Source organism: Plodia interpunctella, chromosome 15 (genome assembly GCF_027563975.2).
Source record: "Plodia interpunctella isolate USDA-ARS_2022_Savannah chromosome 15, ilPloInte3.2, whole genome shotgun sequence".
In the NCBI taxonomy this organism is placed as follows: domain Eukaryota; kingdom Metazoa; phylum Arthropoda; class Insecta; order Lepidoptera; family Pyralidae; genus Plodia; species Plodia interpunctella.
This window is the reverse complement of record NC_071308.1, coordinates 10,121,460-10,139,095: the sequence shown is the minus strand read 5'-3', so window position 1 is coordinate 10,139,095 and position 17,636 is coordinate 10,121,460. Positions and strand designations below refer to the sequence as shown.

Below are 17,636 nucleotides of genomic sequence, written 5' to 3'. Positions count from 1 at the left end.
CAGAGCTTTTATATTTCAGAAAAAAAGCGGTTGCCTACACTCTACTTTGACTTCGGAAAAGCTATGGAGCAGAACATAACACCTCATTTGAATGTTATGAAACATAGCACCCAGTCTCAGGCTGTTAAAGTATTTTATTAATTTATTATATGAATTAAAGTTCCTAAAATTAAATTTGTTTCAGAAAAAAATTATTAATAAGTAAAAAATTATCCAGCTGACGATTATCCTTACCCTTACATAATAATTATAAAACAACTGACTGACAACGCACAGCTGAAACTACTGGGTGTAGAAAGCTGAAATTTTGTGTGTACCTAGGTCCCTAGGACACTGTAGGGGAGCATTAAGAAGGGATTTCCTGAAATTCCCACGGGAAATTTACTCACGAAGTTGTGGGCAAAAGCTAGTACTTTATAATTACGTCTCAAAATAGACTATTAAACAACATTTAACTAACATGAACGCGAAAGAGAGCGAGAGAGAAAGTTAATACAAGTCTTTCAAATTGTCCATTATAATCTAACTAAAGTGGTGATTTCCATTTATATATCATTCGGAAAATTCCCAGCTTGATAGGCGGGCGGGCGGTTGCAGGGCGGGCGCGAGCAGCTGCCACGCGACGCACACGCACGCAACGTGTGCGACTACTACAGAGGGTTGTCACTAACAACAATACCCACACCAGTAATGTGAACATCGGCGACGCGAGCGCACGTTTATAGCTTTGCTTTTCAAAATTTTATAATCACGCGTTTCGTGTTTCGACGCACTAAAAGACGCGCGAGGAGTGAATTTGTGAAATGTTTGACGTCAATATAGTGAACATATAGCGGATGCAATGTTGGAGTGCTCAGTCTACTGAAGAATGCACGCACAGATTCTGCTGTGAAATATTTGCGCATAGCTGTAGGTAAACTGTTTGTGATTCCCATGTTCCCTATGTATCTATTTGCATAAAATTTTTAGACATAATGCCGGCTTCACACTATCGTCAAACCTTTCGCCAAATTTTGTGGTTTCGACGTACATTTCTCGTTTATCCTTACAGTAAATACAAGCTCTCATATAAACTACGCAATGTTCGAACACTCGTGCATATAGTTCCATACTTTTGTTTATTTTGTTAGAATTATCTTGAGTGTTTGTCTATATTATGTATATATACTATAACCAAATCTCGGATGAGATGTGTGATTTGAAGAATAATATTATTGAAAAATAACTTTTGTTTCACTTGCCGAGTAATATTTGTGTGCGTACTAACAAAGCTAATTTCACAGTTTTGTAATAAAATACTGTATATTTAATAGTATAGTAATAGCAAAACCGAGTTATGCGAAATAACAACTGCCTTGTCCAAACAACCAAACAAATGCTATTCGGAATAACCGACCAAGAGTTTCGCACTGTCACCTGTAGTTCTGTGACGTTTATAGTGTAGTAGTAGGTATAGTTGGTCGACTATTAGGACGATCGTAATCAAATCAAAATATGTATGCAGAAATTTAACCCTTTTTCACGTCAAATCTTAATTATACCTATAGTAATTTCTCAAAAGCTACATATTAAGTAAACTTATAAAGCCAACTGAGGTGTGATATAGTTTGCCTTCTAATTTCGTTGTATATGAGTACTGATGCCGTAACGTTTGGATTCCTAACAACAACCGTTTCATTGGTGAAGGGGAGGGGACTTCGACTTTAACGAATATTGGCACTTTAAAGCTTAATAATTTACAAACGGTTTACTAAATTTAAATACGGTCTTCCCACACCTCTAACATTTATATTAATAAAACCTCACACCATAGGAAAGACGAAAAAATTGTTTTTTTCAAGATTTGATTTGACAACGTGATTAATGTGTATAGAGGCCTTACTAAATTACATCGTACTTATAGTTTTTGAGCTAGACCGAGGATGGACGGATAGACAGATATGGCGATATGGCTACAAGGGTTCCTTGTTTGTAGGACTACGGAACCCTAAAAATACTGAAAATACTAACGTAAATATAATTACGTAACGAACACAAACAGCGGCGTGTCCCTTAACGCTATTATTATTATGTTGGTTACATTTATTTCATCGAATTAAATTTTCTGATGTTTATGTGGTTCCCTCGAATCACAGTAGAATCAATTTTCTTATGAAAGTTGTATTCACGTAATTTTTCGCTTGAAAAAGGATGCGAAATTTTATTCTCATCGAATCAAATATTCTGTACTTCTAAAGGTGGGATGTACAAGTCAACTTTGACGATAACTTTCACCTGTTTTGATAGAATACTTTGCGTTTTTCTGTGCAGGTTAAAGTCTACTCTGCGATTGTTATGAAATTTGGTACCCGGGTAGAATATAACATGGAATAACACATTATATTCTACCCGTGTACCAAATTTCATTGGGAATGTCGGAGTAAAAAGTATAAGAGCGAAGCACGGGGGCGCAGCAAGTTGTCCAAGGAAGGTGCGATTGGGTACCTACATTTAATGATTGGGTTTTTTCTTAAATGTGTGGCGAGTATCGCCAGCGGTATTAGCTGGCTATTACTAACCTGTGCGCGGTATTCTGGGCGCGCTATTTGTGTCCGAAGTGGCGATAGCTCGCAAATAGCTGACGACGCTTTTTACACCGGTATTGCTCCTCAAAGGGCATCATTACCAGCGTGTCACTGTTTACGCCGAGAACATAAGATTAAAATAGAGTTATAGTATCGAGCGTTTGTTTACCTGCCGCGTGCCTCATGCGGCGGAGCCACGTGGCGCCTGTCCCCACCCGCGAGTTTCGAGTCGTTAATCATAGCAACGAAGACGAGTCGCCGCTCGCACCAAATCTAAAGATTAAAGTCCGCGGCGCGTCAGCTAGCGCCATGTTTGTTGGTTTTTGGATCAGAGTACATAGTGACCGCCTCTGGCGTCGACTACAGTAATTATTGTGACGAACATCACCATCCCGTTAAACAAGGACCACGAACATCACCTGTTCTAGTCAAACAGTCGGGGGCTGTAAACAGAGCGCGGGAACCGAGATCGAAATAAACATCTCGATCATGCGATCTTTCTCTGTACAGAGGGCTTAGTGCGGGTTTGCTATTTGATTCAAAGTGAGACGCAGCGAACCAATCACATTGCAATGTGGTTGTCGTTGCGTTACGACGACGCAAAGTGATTGGTTCGCTGCATCTCACTTCGAATCGACTCGATGCTGAGATGTAAATAGCTAACCCGCACTAAGCCCTCAGATGACAAATGCACCTATTGTGTATTACCTATATCAATTATTTTAGCGATATAAGTAGATTACTTATTTAAAAAATATTCGATTACACTTTAGCTACACACTGGACACATTGGTATGGAATAAGGAAACGTAGCAGACCAAGGAAGCGTTGGAGTGATGATCTGCGAAGCTTTAAGAAGGAATTGCTGGATTTGGCATCGAACAGAGCGGCTTGGAAAGAATTGGGGGAGACCTTTGCCCAGCAGTGGGACGGAACAAGTTAAAAAAAAATCGATAACACAGATTTGACATGAGTTGGCTACCATGCTATTTATATTATTCCAAAAATCGATTTCTGGAAATTTCTCTCTGTAGGTATATACAGGATTGTAAAGTAGTATTAAAGATATAATTTCACGCATTAGCATGGCGGCTTGCAACTGATTGTGGGAATGACTTGATAAGTTTTTGGAAGTGGTCACATGTGCGACCACCAGATAGCTGCAGATGGGCCGAGTGTGTAGGTATCATAATCATAAAGCGTAACACGATAAGTGGCGCCGGGCGACGACACTTGTGTAGCGACGCTCTCACGCCCCGACAGTCAGTATTTGAGGGAACAAATCTAAGATACTTTTTCATCAACATTTTAAGAGATATCATAAATCCATCGAAATAAGTAAGTAGGAGACTAAGGAGCCAAGTCTAAAACAGAATAAAATTTAATCTTTTGTTCGGCCATTTTAATCCAATGACTGCGTACTGTTGTATATTAATTTACTCGAAGTAAATCCTACCCAGTGGTCATCCTAATTATTTAGCGTGGTGTCGATTTCTAACTTAGTAAGAAGCAAGATAATCAAGTTTGTGTGAAGTAACTATATTTAGATATGTTTGACCAACTATGGATTTCATAATTAAATTATAAAGTTTGTGATAGTTTCCTTAATGTGTAGCTTTGTTCATGCGTCCGGATCGATTTGTTTGTTTTTGATTATTCGAGTGGCGATGCGCCGGCGCGGCGGCCCGTTGCAACCCTGGCCTAAACAATAGACTGTCATCGCACACGCTATCTGCATCATATTTAATTAATGCAATGGATACGATAAATATTTTCTGTCTTAATCATGTTAATTGGATTTCAAATTAACATGACTCAGCAATGTGATAAATTCAAATTAATGTTTTGATAAATAGAATAGATAAATTAAGTATAATAAGTCAAATTTTACATACATTTGCCCGCAGCTCTGCTCTCGGTACCCCATGTTTGACCTCGGGTCAAAATATTATCTATAGGTACCAAATTTCATAAAAAGCGGCTTAGCGGTGTAGTCGTGAAAGACAGAGACAGACAGACTTTCGCATTTGTAATATATAAGGATGGATTGGATATGGAATTATGTATTCATACCATAGCTACATTCTTTTACAATAATGATGAATTCTATGAGCAATCAGTATGTAATGCTTGCATTCAAACATCGCGCTGCGCTGCGCAGGTTTTTGTTGGTCTAACTAACAGTTACTACTAAGTATATTAGAGAAACAAACTATTACGACATGTGGTTCAAATAGCAAATGTAGAGGTGCACAAACGGTGCAGTGACGCGCATCGATTTGCTAAATGCGTGATGGTATTAGCTGATCGACACGCGGTAACAGCATCATCGCACGTGAGCAAGAACCAAAGAGAGGTGTTTAGTGTGTAGTGAGTGTGTGTTAGTACGAGACTGTTCCTATATTATGGTATCGTCATTGACAAAAAACTTCAGTATACAAATAAACATGTAGGACATGAAGTGTTTATGATAAAATGACTACCTAGGCATTAAATTATCATTTTAAATTGTGACGTTCTCGAAACGAATATCTTTTCGCCAAAACTCATGCTACGATGCTACTTTTTACATAACACTCTGTTTCCGTACGAACCGCAGATCGCACGAAGCGTTTATATTTTCCAAGATCAGATAATTACATATTGGAAAAATATCATAGAAAAGTTAGATAAGTGTACAGTTTTAAATAATGACGTCCATTGGAATTGGGTACAATTTGGGAACACATGATTTTATCACTACTCTAGATTCTGAAGATGTGGCCGAAGAATTTGTCAATATTCGGTTTGTGTTATTTTAGGCGTGGCGTATACTCCATTAATTAGCACTCCAACAATAGCACAGCTCATAAACACGGACCCATTTTATGTAGGACATGAACTGTTTATGATCATGACTGTAGAAAATAATAAAGTACTACTGTTTTCCCTCTTTCTGTTGTTTGGGAATGAAAATTAAAAACAAAAGAATACCAGCCGGCCGGTATAATATTATTTTCACATCGACCTAAATTTTTAACCACCAACCTCAAGCAATCAGTTTAACACGGTACTTGATAACGTCCGGGGTTGTGACGCCGCGTAGACCGCAATCTGTGTAAAAAAATAACCTTCAAATATGAAGATTCGACTACGATTTTACAACTATTCGCCTCGCCTGCCTGAACTCTTCTTAGGTATGCTAAATTAATATAATAGGCAATCAGTTGACCAGCCTAGGCTGAGTCGTTTAGTCGCCTCGTAAGGAATGCACTGCACGGGAGCACATGGAGTGATCCTATTCTAGGGCGAAACACACGCCAATCAACTACGAGTGAGAGTGAAAATGAGGATTGACAATTGTGTTGTTGCAGGCGCGGCATCGCCGGCGCGAGATGAGCGCGCACCTGCAGCTGATTCTGCTGGCCGCGCTGCCCGCGCTCACAGGTAAACGAATTGTATTTTTTTGTCCTGTATCATTTTAACTATGAGGGTTCGCACAGCGTCTTCCTTCCATTTCGTTCTGTTGCTTGCTATTTCACTTGTGCTGCAGACCGAGCTACGAGTTGCGAAGCTCGAAGGCTACGTTTATAAAAAAGGGTGATGTACATTTCTTTACATCTTAAAGTGGTAACCAAAATAAAGAAGTGATTGATGAAATAAACACCTCGAATACTGTGGTTGCTGACGCATTCGTTAACAAATGCGCGCAATACAAAAATAATTACTACGATAATTGAGCGAAGGTAATTCCGGATGGCTAATTTATTTTAACAGCTAGCTATTTAATATGAAAGAGTACAATTAGAATGAATTCCAAAAAACACAGGTTTCGGGATGTATTTAAAACAAGTACGATTGAACAGCGTCACATTCCTTACGTGTCGATAACAAAGCGTTCGGCCGCTGATTGTATGAGAACAAAAAGTCAGTGCATTGTCTCCACCAGATGTGGACGGCACGCCGCGGCACACGACGCAACACCGCGCCACGCCGCCACGCCGCCACGCCACATCGCACGACTCTCACGATTCCCAAAAAAGCTTTATTAGGAACATGCTTTCTTGAAATGCACTCGTTACGTCGGTTGGTCGTGGTCACTGCAATGTGTATACATTGATGTATTCGAGGGATAAATCAAAATATTGTTGTTAATAGAAATGCGGTGTATACTAAGAATTGCGTCATTCTGTTACTAGCGGCCCCTCCCGGCTCCGCTCGGGTAAAAGCAATAAATTATACTCCGAAACCTTCCTCAAGAACCACCCTATCTATTGGTAAAATTGCATGAAAATCCGTGAATATAGTAGTTTTTGAGTTTACAGACGCGGTAGAGGACTTTTTTTATAATGTGTGTGTGTATCTGGTCCGAATAGAACTGGGAGGAAGGCTCCCATTAGAACGGGTGCCCGGTCAGAGAGCGTATCTACCCCATGCTGGGGGCTTCAAGCAATGGATGATTTATCTCGTCAGGAATTTGCCAGCGACCCACGGGCATGTAGTTACTTGGTGAGAGCGAATTTTTCCCTTTCTTTATTGAAGATGTGAATCAATTAGGTGCTTCACTGATCTATCACAGAGACGCTGCGGCAGTGTGTATTGTGTAGTCACTATCAGTGACTAAACAAATTTATATTTTACTAACATTCTTGCCATAAAAAAACAAGTTTATTTGTTAGATACATTAAAAAAACCCCGACTTTCAATATTCATTTTGCTACAACTTTTGAATGGCTCTACCGATTTTGATTCAACATATCTAAGAAACAGCGCATAAAAGTTAGCTAGCAAATATAAAAAAAACTGCATCTAAATCGGTTCACTCGTTGATGAGCTACGGTGCCACGTACACACACGGTCTTTTTGCGTGGGGGGTTAAAAAAAGTGCCAGCTGCTTCGCGCTAAGTACTTAATAAGATTCGAGGCAAAATTGAATCGAGATCATTTTTGAAATAGGTATGCCGTGACTTGAGGCAATCTGTTTATCTCAGATTTTTAGTAACAGTCTTTGTATCAACAAAGCTCTAATAATTACACCATTTTGTAGCCTAAAGTTTCTCTACCCTGCGTGAAAAATGTACTATTTTCGGAATTTTGTGAATATCGTGCGTACATTGGAAATATTGACTGGCCAATATGGTCTTGTATGAGTTATGGAGTAAGATATTTTAGAGCGTAGTATCACTCGAGGTGGTCGACATAATCAGCGGTGACAACCGGCCCTCGACCGATAATAAAATATATTAGAACAAATCACACAAATTGAGCTAGCCCCAAAGTAAGTTCGAGACTTGTGTTATGGGATACTAACTCAACGATACTATATTTTATAACAAATACATATATATAGATAAACATCCAAGACCCGGGCCAATCAGAAAAAGATCATTTTCCATCATGACCCGACCGGGGATCGAACCCGGGACCTCTCGGTTCAGAGGCGAGCACCTTACCACTGCGCCACCGAGGTCGTCGATGGCCGAAAATAACCGCGAGAGCGCCACGCGCGCCCAACAACTGTGTCACAGAACCACAACTTTCGGACAGTTCCCTATAAATATGTTTAATTAGCTTCTTTCATCTCCCTTTGTAGAAATTTGTTTATGTGAATAAGAGATGCCGCCTCTGATCTACACAGTGGCTATCGGTAGTTGGTGTATCTTAAATCTCATCTTTACATTTTTTGCTTTGACATTTCTTGAGTCGTTTGGTAATTCTTATATAAAGTGTAACGTGACTTTTTGATCTAACTGTTACAAAATCAAAATCAAATCATTTATTCAGAAATTAGGCCTTCACAGGCACTTTTTCACGTCATATTCTAAATTAAATGATGTTTATCAAAGCTACAAACTACTAGCATTTCGGAACGACCACGGCTGAGAAGAAATGCCGAAAGAAACTCACTCAGTGTTGGTCCCTATTATGCCAGAAGGGCTTACCATTTTTTAAATATAAATTTATGTATATTTTTTTTTACACATTGTTATAGAAAGATGTGATATTTTTATAAGTACGAATCAAATTAAGTCTATAGGCATCCCATAGAACAGAACACCACATAATATGCTAATGTAGAATGTTTTCTTCGAAAACAACTTTTTACATTCTTTTAATTAAAACTGGAAAGATCTCTTTAACATTAGTTCAAGAAGGAACCTACTTCTCTGAATATTTTTTTGCATTTAGATACCGAAGTACTAATCAGCTAACTGAGGACAAAGACGCGTATGTGTTATGTTATGAACATACTTAAATGTTTTGTTTGGATTTGCGCAGCGTACACACGCATTACTCGGTCGCAGCCATTCATAAAGCGGAAAATTGCTTACTATTTCCATACGCTGTAATGTTTACGTGGAACAAGCCGAATTTCCAGTGCGAGTAGAGTGGCAAGAACTATCATCATCATATAAGAACATCATGACTTTCGCGAGCTCACTAGCATTGTTATGGAGTTCATAAAAAAATATGAGTTTTATTTGTATACTAGCTGATGCCCGCGACTTCGTTCGCGTGGCCGAATAATTTTTGGTAAGGAGTCAAATTTAAATATATATACTATACTAGATGTTGCCCGGTTCTTCACTCCCGTGGCAAATTTGAGATAAAATATAGTCTATAACAATATTGGTTGGCCTATAACAATGTACCATTCTAATGAAATCTAATCAAAATTTTAATTAAAATTCGGTAGTTTCTGAGATTACCCGATTAAACTTACGAACGCTTACCTTTATAATAATATTTTGTATTTGAAATCGTAGACGGGCTTTTAGGCTGTGACGCCTAAAAGCCCGGGGTCAGCGTAGAAAACAACCTAAAACTTTTTGAAGATTCGGTTGTGATTTTAAACTGGCCGCCTGCCAGTCAATTCTCCTGGAGAATGCTTTTGTTGCCTATCAGCTGCCTCGGCTATGAGAAACTTGGTCGTCTCGTACGACATCCACGGGAGGATATGGAGTGGTCCTATTATGGACGGAACCACATGCCATAACACAGCGCCCCACTTCGACACACTATTTATAGTTTTGCTTCAAAATGAATCATTCTTATTTCTGCCAAAACGGATTCCTTCTAAATAGGTAAGCATTTTAAGACTTGTAAATCGACTACATTATTTTATTGTTGGTGTTGGATCCTTTCTCTGGATTTGGTGACAATTTAGGCAGCGGCTGCTAGGTGCCGGCGCGCACGTGGTGTTCGCGCGGAGCCCGCATCCTGCATCCGCTTGATTCATCTTCTTTATTTTAGACACGCTCGGACCGCCACCGCCATGGCACGGCTGATTAATTCACTTGCTCATAGTTTCTATTCATTTACTTTTAATAATATTCGGAATTTAAAATTACGGAATTGAGATAACTTAACGATACTGGGATATGGAGATTCATGACGTAATAAAGTTTGCTTTAAACACACCAATGGACTCAATTTGGAATTATGTGCAATATTATTAAGTGCCATAGACACATTTTTGGTATATAGATATAGTGCCTTGCACAATTGCATATGGTACTATGCTCTAAACATACTTGTTACTTCCTATTACGACTCTTTCCCATGGTGGAGAATATGGATTTATCACTTGTCAAAATCCGTGAATAACAAGTGAGTGATTTGTTTTACCTATTGTCTCTGTTAGATAAAATTGTCTGCGTTAATTTGTCCGGTTAGTGAGTTAAAGCTGTAATTGAATTTTGTTTTGTGATGAATCCATTGACAAGCAATGTCACTGTTTAGTTGGAACGCAGCGGGCACGTAAATACTCGTGTGATGTCACGCTCCACTCCATTCACTGCCATCCGGACGGCGGCCTTGCCCGGCGTGTTTGTTCACTCACTCGCTACTTACACTGCACTACAATACACGCATGTTTGTGCTTTCGTTGCGGTCGTGACGTGACGCTCTCCCGTAATGCCTCATTACTGCAGCCCCTGTTACTCGAAGTCAATTATAGCAAGCAAACTAGCTGAGCTGTGTAACGATTGTGATATTATACAGAGCCAGTATATTCTGTCAATACGCTTGAAAATACAAATCATGGAGCATAGAAAGACATTACAAGTAGAAATATACAATAGATATATACAAATATACATAACAAACAATATAATGGCGTTTATTGTCAAAATATAAACAAAGACATTTAGACATAAACATGACAAATGCAGGGGGAGGCCTATGTCCAGCAGTGGACTCTCTGCAGTTGAAATGTTGATGAAGTGTAAATAACCGTGTCGTGTTGTGCATGTGCAGGCGTGCAGCTGGCGTTGGGCGAGGTGGTGTCAGTGGTGGAGAGCCCGGAGTTCGCGCGCGCGCCGCCGCCGCTGGTCGCCGCGGTCGGCGGCGTCGCCGAGCTGCACTGCCAAGTGCTGCGGCTCGCCGACAAGTCGGTGAGTTCACACTGACAAGGGAACCACAACGGACATTATCCACCCTACCCATGTTCGTTCTGCTTCTTACGATCTTCCAGTAACTGTGGGCCTTCAAATTTTTCATCTCTTGTTTTAGTTATTATAGGTGGAAAACAATGTCAGATAAGCCGAAAGAATTAAACGAATCATTAGACGGTTCGGGCGCAGCGCAAAAATATCCCATGATTCGAAGGGTTCGGCTTCCGAAATACAAAATGTGAAATCCATTAGATAGCGGAATCCGCGCGATGCGGTGACGCGGAGCCGAATGTTTGTGAAGATTTGCGAGCGATATACCTGCACCTGACGCTGGGTACAAAAATGCCGGTCGTCGACTCTTGGCAGCCCCTGCGGCGCGTGCGACGCCTGCCACGCGCGAGTCGCCTCCGCCGCACTCCTACACTTCCCGGAAGTAGATGTTGCCAAACACGCTTATTTTCATAAACTGTATAAAACATACGAAGTGGCGCTTCACAAGATAATAACGTTGAAATGAAATAGAATCATAAGGTCGCGCATTATTAATAGATTTATGTGTGAGTCAGAGATCGCAAGAATTTAACGGTTGGTGTTTCAATTTATAGATCAGATCACATGTGCAAATATTACTCAGGATGCCTCGGAAATCGCTAATACAATACTGACAAAAGGTTCATTGTAAATAGATTAATTAATCAATATCTATTTTGAAAATAATAATTATATGAAAAAATCTGGAATCAAGCGGGATCGACGTTCGCGCTCTTCCAGATTTCCTTAATCTTTTCAAATTTGTTTAAAAATTTAAAAAAGAAGCTTGTAATCTGTAAAAACCATTTATATCAAGAAATACCACAGATTACTAACTAGTTACAATACTAACTGATCAGGCGGGAACAGTTTCTTCAGGATCATGCTCATTAACTGGAGGAACTGGTCAAAGTATTTCGATTGATCAATCATAATTATTTCTTTCTTTCAACAACACTAGATCACGATTATAATATGTTTTGATCGAATTTATCTGCGAAAGCGGTACAGACATGATTTTCATACAAACTTTCACTCCCCATTATAGTCATTTAGGGGTTGGTTTTTGAAAAAAAAAGTAGCATAGCCGCATAGGCAAGAGCCGCGTTCAAACATAGGTTTGAACGCGGCTCTTTAACTACATGAAAACCAAATGTAATCTAAATTGGTGTAGCAGTGAAAGCGATTTGAATTTATATATTATTGAGAAAAAAAAAAGATATATGTTCCGAAATGCTAGTAGTTTGTAGCTTTAGTAAATATTATTAATCCTCACATATTACAAAAATGAATCCCCTGTCGCGTCTGTCTGTACGCCATAAGCTCAAAACTACCGGATGCATTTTTGAATGGTTTTCACCAATAGATAGTGTGACTCGTGAGGAAGGTTTAGGTGTGTAATTTATTATCGTTTTATTCGAGAGCATCCGAGATGGGTCGATAGTTTAGAATATGTCGTGAAAAAGCGCACAGTGCCTAGAAGGTCTAATTTCTAAATGAATTCTATCGATCTATGCATACAATATTATTTATGTACAACATTTGTATTATTAGGTGTCATGGGTGAGATCAAAGGACCTCCACATCTTGTCGCACGCGGGAGCAGTGTTTACGGCGGACCCGCGTGTGTCGGTGGTGGAGAGCGGGGCGGTGAGCGGAGCGGGCGGCGTCACGCGGCAAACGCTGCGGATTGAGAAGCTGAGGGTCTCTGACGGCGGTCGGTACGAGTGTCAGGTCAACACTGAACCGAAGATGAGCCAGTTCTTCAACCTCACTGTTGTAGGTCAGTAAAGTATAACAGCGTTGTCATGCAGAACGACTTTGAGTTAAATATTCTCAGCTAGTCTGTCATGATTGATGATTTGATGATTCATTATTTGTGACTCATCGATATTCTTTAAAAGTAAAAAGGAGGGCGATATGTCGAAAAGCTTATGAGGTCAATGCCGTTCCAGATTTGTCTGGTTTTATAATGTCTACTAGCAGGAAATACTGCATGACATTAGTGAGCTTGCGAATGTTATAAATTTTAGTTAGACAGTGTGAATGGTGAATGTCTAACTAAAATTTATAGTTGAAGTATCCAACAATTCACATGGTACAATTTTCTTTGTGTTGGTACATGTTTACTTTTCCAATAATTTTAAATGTTATTAATCAATGTGCTGTCGTTATATTGTCACCTCGATATGAAAAAGTACAAAGTATAAAGTTGTGTTTCAGACGAGGTGGTCCCAGAGACGGTGGTGTCGGCAGTGGGCGCGCGGCGGCGGCGCGTGGCGCGGGGCGGCGCGGCCACGCTGGTGTGCGAGGCGCGCTACGAGCCGCCGCCGCGCGACCTGCCGCTGCCCACCCTCGACATACACTGGTTCTTCGGAGACCAGCCTATTGACTTGCAGGTCGTGTCTCACTCAATATCCTGCTATTCGTTATTGACACGCTTATTTTCAAGATTAATTGCAAATAACACTTATTGATGCCAATAGTAAAACCGCCGTTATTGATGCACAGCCGTATTGGCAACTCTTGATAATTCACTTACTGACTTTCCTTCAATTCCTTATTTCCTATATCAGCACCTATGAATGAAATTTTACTGCACATGTCATATTATAATATTTCCCCGACAATTTTAATTGACTACCACGAGTTACATCAGATAGAGTATACACAAGATTTAAACCAACTGAACTCAATCTATCTATCAACAGTATGGAAATTCAAAACACACGTGTTTCTGTCAATATTTGGTAATTAGTTTATTGGAACTAGGACAATGCACATTAATTAATTAACGTGATATTTTAGTAATGATTCGGAGGGTTGATTCTGACCTGGAGGCTGGTCCGAGTCTTGATTTATATAGGGTCTGTTAGGTTTAGAACACAAAGCCGCGCTGGTCGTAGTGGTTAGATCTGTCTAACAATGGAAACTATAATGTAATCAGCCTGACTAAATTGTTATTCAATTCTGTATCAATGGCTGGTCGTGATTACATGAAATTGGACCTGCACGCGTTCCGTAGCGAAGTGTATAATTAAATACTCACCTTAAACAAAAGTCTACATAGGTAACAACTGAATAGATTTTCATAAGATTTTTTAAATAAAAATATACTCTATACTCTATGGTAATTAAGCTGAAAAAATTAGGGCAGGTTAGGCTTCATTTGGGCAGCGTCAGCGGTGAGTTCGCGGGCGTCATAGTCGCAGCATTTGTAACGTGATGTGCTATTTATCATTTTGTGGTCGATCTTAGTTCAACTAGTGTCCGCCGGTGGTGCTGTGCTATTTTCCATAAACATTTTAACGTTAGCGAGTTGTGGACGTTAGATGTCCAGCAATATGGTAAGGTCGTGAATGAGTTGTTGTCCCGTTACAGAGCGCGCGTGGAGGCGTGTCGCTGGACACGGAGCGCTGGGCGGCGCGCAGCGTGTCGCGGCTGACGCTGGCCGCGCTGGCACCGCGCGACGCCGGCCTCTACCGCTGCGCCGCGGGGGACGTCGCCGACACTCTGCAGCTGTCTGTCGCAGACTATACTGAAGGTAATACCCGTCTTCGTCAACGAAAATTATTTATTTTTACTTTATGAATCCTAAATTTCGATAAACATTAAATAAAGGTGAAGTACAATAATGAAGGTCCTCTATAGTGAATGTTGAGTTTTAGAAATAGGTATTATTTTATCTATCTATGTGTATGTGTGTGCATACCGAAAAATCTACCAAAAGGACGAGGATGAGGCATACAGCGATTGATATTAATGAATGATTCTTTGCCTTGCGCTTAGCAAACAACAAAGCACATAGCAACTTGTTATATCGAAAGTATGACAAGTAGCATATGTGCTTTGTCTGTTCCTGTGGGATGAATTTTATACCAAACAGTGAAAAGTGCCACCAACAATATTTACTATTTAGTTACCGCACAAACAAAGTTGCGGACAAAAGCTAGACATAATTACTTTCGACAGTACCTACTGCATGTATTATTATCAATTTCAGGAGCCCTGATGGAAGCGATGCAGCGCGATCAGTCGGCCATGTCTAGCGGCAACGGCCGAGTGTCGGTCGTCACGAGTTCCCTTCTCACAGTACCGCTGACACTGCTGCTCTTCCGAAGATGACGGAATTTCAATTATTTTTATGCCGGAATTACATAAATCTGTATATTTTGAACTGTAAATATTGTAAATAACTATGTTATTTATGAAGTGTGCGTGAATATAGTGCGGTAACGACAAGAGCTGTTTCAGTTATATAAAGCTGGCACGCGCCGCGGCCGGATATATCGCGCCCGCTATTAGAGGCACAAACTATTAGCGTGATTGTTTGTTTAGAGAATTGGAACGCTCACCCACACATGCAGCTTCTGAAATAGAAGATATTAGGACGTCACGCGGAGTACTGTCGTCGTAAAATACCGAGTTCGGGCCAATGATTAGGCGCACGTGCCAGGCGCGGGATTCATTGGATTGTCGTTCGGTTTATAGATCTAGCATTTTATTTTATTCAGGGAGCATGGATTTGTAGTCTATAAATAAATTACACTAATCAAGGTATCGATTCTACAAGCGTTTATTACATACGGCGTCTTAATAGTAGTACTTATTGTATGTAAACAAGAACTTCTATTGAGGCGCGATACTGACGTACGATACTGAACGTTAGCAAAACTAGCTATGAAACAGTGAAAAAAATTACCTTTTTTGTACCTGGTTATGAAAATAGACCAAACGGAATCTAGACCCGGTTAGCTATAACTAGTAGAATAGAGGACTACCATTTGTTTGTACGAGAACAAATTTAAATATATTTCAATTCAACAGTTTGGAACCTGTTTATTAGTGAAAGTTATTTTGACGTTTATAAGTAAGAACACTAGAACATACAAAAATAAAATGTATTGCCAAGTACTATTTATTATACTGTGTCCAAAATAAGAGTACAAATGCCAATAAGAATGATAGAACACATTACAAAGCAGTTTTCCCCTCAGTTTCCGTCCTGCGCTAACAATACGGTTGTTGCTAATTAAATTAGAAAAATTACTGGAATAAGGCGGCTTCCGGTAGGAGGTCGCGAGCGAGACGACACGAACATGTATTTCCGATTGCTTCCTATCATATATTTTGCGCTAGGCCTGATGACTCCTTTGAACGGCTCTTCAAGTCATTCATGTTTCGTCAATTTAAAGATTCTCAATTACCTATACCTTGACCACAGTGTGGGTTGGCACACGTCAAATAGGTATACATCTAAAATTATTACACAATTTGACACTGGCTTGTATGTGGTCGATGTACTTTCTAACTCAGTCGATAGATAAACAGCTATATTTTATTAGACAGTCCATTAGCTACATTGACTCCGTTAGGTAAATGTAGTTACAATATTTTGGGGTCTTTTTGCGTTCGAGGGGAGTGCCCGCGTGCGCATTGTTTGAGCTGGCGACGGCAATGGTTAATCAGATTTGACTTCAGTTGGTTTAGCAACTGCCGCGGGGTTTTATTATTTATTGCCCAAATATTTTTATAACTCTGCCAACCCTTTGTGTAAAAAAAAGTCGTTAATGCTCCCAGTTAACTTTTTATTGCATAAAGTAGTAAGTACATTAGGTCTAATCTAATGCAATAAAGTGGAATCTGTTAAAGGCTTAAGAGATGAAAAAGCAGACAATTATTTGCATGTAATTTTCGATATTGAGGGTGGTGGACTAGTGGTTAAGATTCGTGCCGCATGAGTTTGTATACCTACATGATTCAAGTATAGCAGTATCGTACCATAAGGTACACATTTAATAACCTACAAAGGCGAAGAAAACAATCGCGAAGAAACGTTAACTAGGGTGTTTGTAACCAATATTGTCATTACTCACTCAGCGGTATTTGTAAAAATAATTTCAATAAACCTGATATAAATTTAGCACTCACATACTCGATAAGAAGAAGGTCTGGTAGACTTCTCTTGCGATATGGATGGTTTCCTGTACAGAATAATTTTCCTTCTACGCTTCATACATTCTCTGGGCGGCCATGCAATCACGCAGCCGGCGGCGGCGGCGCGGCGCGCATTATTCACACAAATTAAACCCTATCGATTCGCAATCACTTCAATTGTATCTGATCCACATTCAACTGGCACAAGGTGGCTCTTTCATTCCACAAAAAAACTGATCGAGAAACATAACATCATATAATAAAGTTGTTATAAACAAAGAAATAACGTTTAATAACTAATTAGAGGTACAACTAAAATATAACAAAATAATATTACATATTTTTTTCACTATACTTCGGTGGATGTAATTTTATTTTATAATTAAATTTAAATATAATGAAGGATGCACCCAATAGCTGCAATAAATGGAATAATGAGCGGCCGGCGCCTGGCGTGTAGTGATTGAGACATACATAATATTATACTTTTAGTAAGAATTGCTCTAAAGTTATAAACAATCCGGTAACATTTTAAATATCTTGCCAGGTTTATCCTTTTATTTTGTAAGGGAGCATCTCTGCGAGTATCATAATACTTACTTATTACAGAGTAGTATAAAGTTAACGTCTAAAATTTAAGCAAATATCATAAAGCATCTTATTCTTAGCTTTTAATGAATTTCATGAATTAATTGTCATCATTAGCTGTGGGAAAGCGTGCGAAGGCACT

The 17,636-nt window shown here is 39.6% G+C and overlaps 1 protein-coding gene across 2 annotated transcripts; it reads left to right on the top strand.

The window, feature by feature from the left end:
* Positions 1 to 639: 639 nt before the first annotated feature.
* On the top strand, positions 640 to 15,883 carry LOC128676046 (peroxidasin homolog pxn-1-like). 2 transcript variants are annotated; one of them, XM_053755947.2, is made up of 7 exons: positions 640 to 913; positions 5,918 to 5,990; positions 10,803 to 10,939; positions 12,524 to 12,752; positions 13,193 to 13,368; positions 14,351 to 14,513; positions 14,973 to 15,883. In XM_053755947.2, exons 2-7 carry the CDS (start codon positions 5,939 to 5,941, stop codon positions 15,092 to 15,094), a joined length of 879 nt encoding a protein of 292 aa, XP_053611922.1. In that variant the 5' UTR covers positions 640 to 913; positions 5,918 to 5,938; the 3' UTR covers positions 15,095 to 15,883. The 2 variants fall into 2 exon arrangements, with proteins under 2 accessions (XP_053611922.1, XP_053611921.1); XM_053755946.2 differs by having other exon boundaries at positions 644 to 909.
* Positions 15,884 to 17,636: the final 1,753 nt, after the last annotated feature.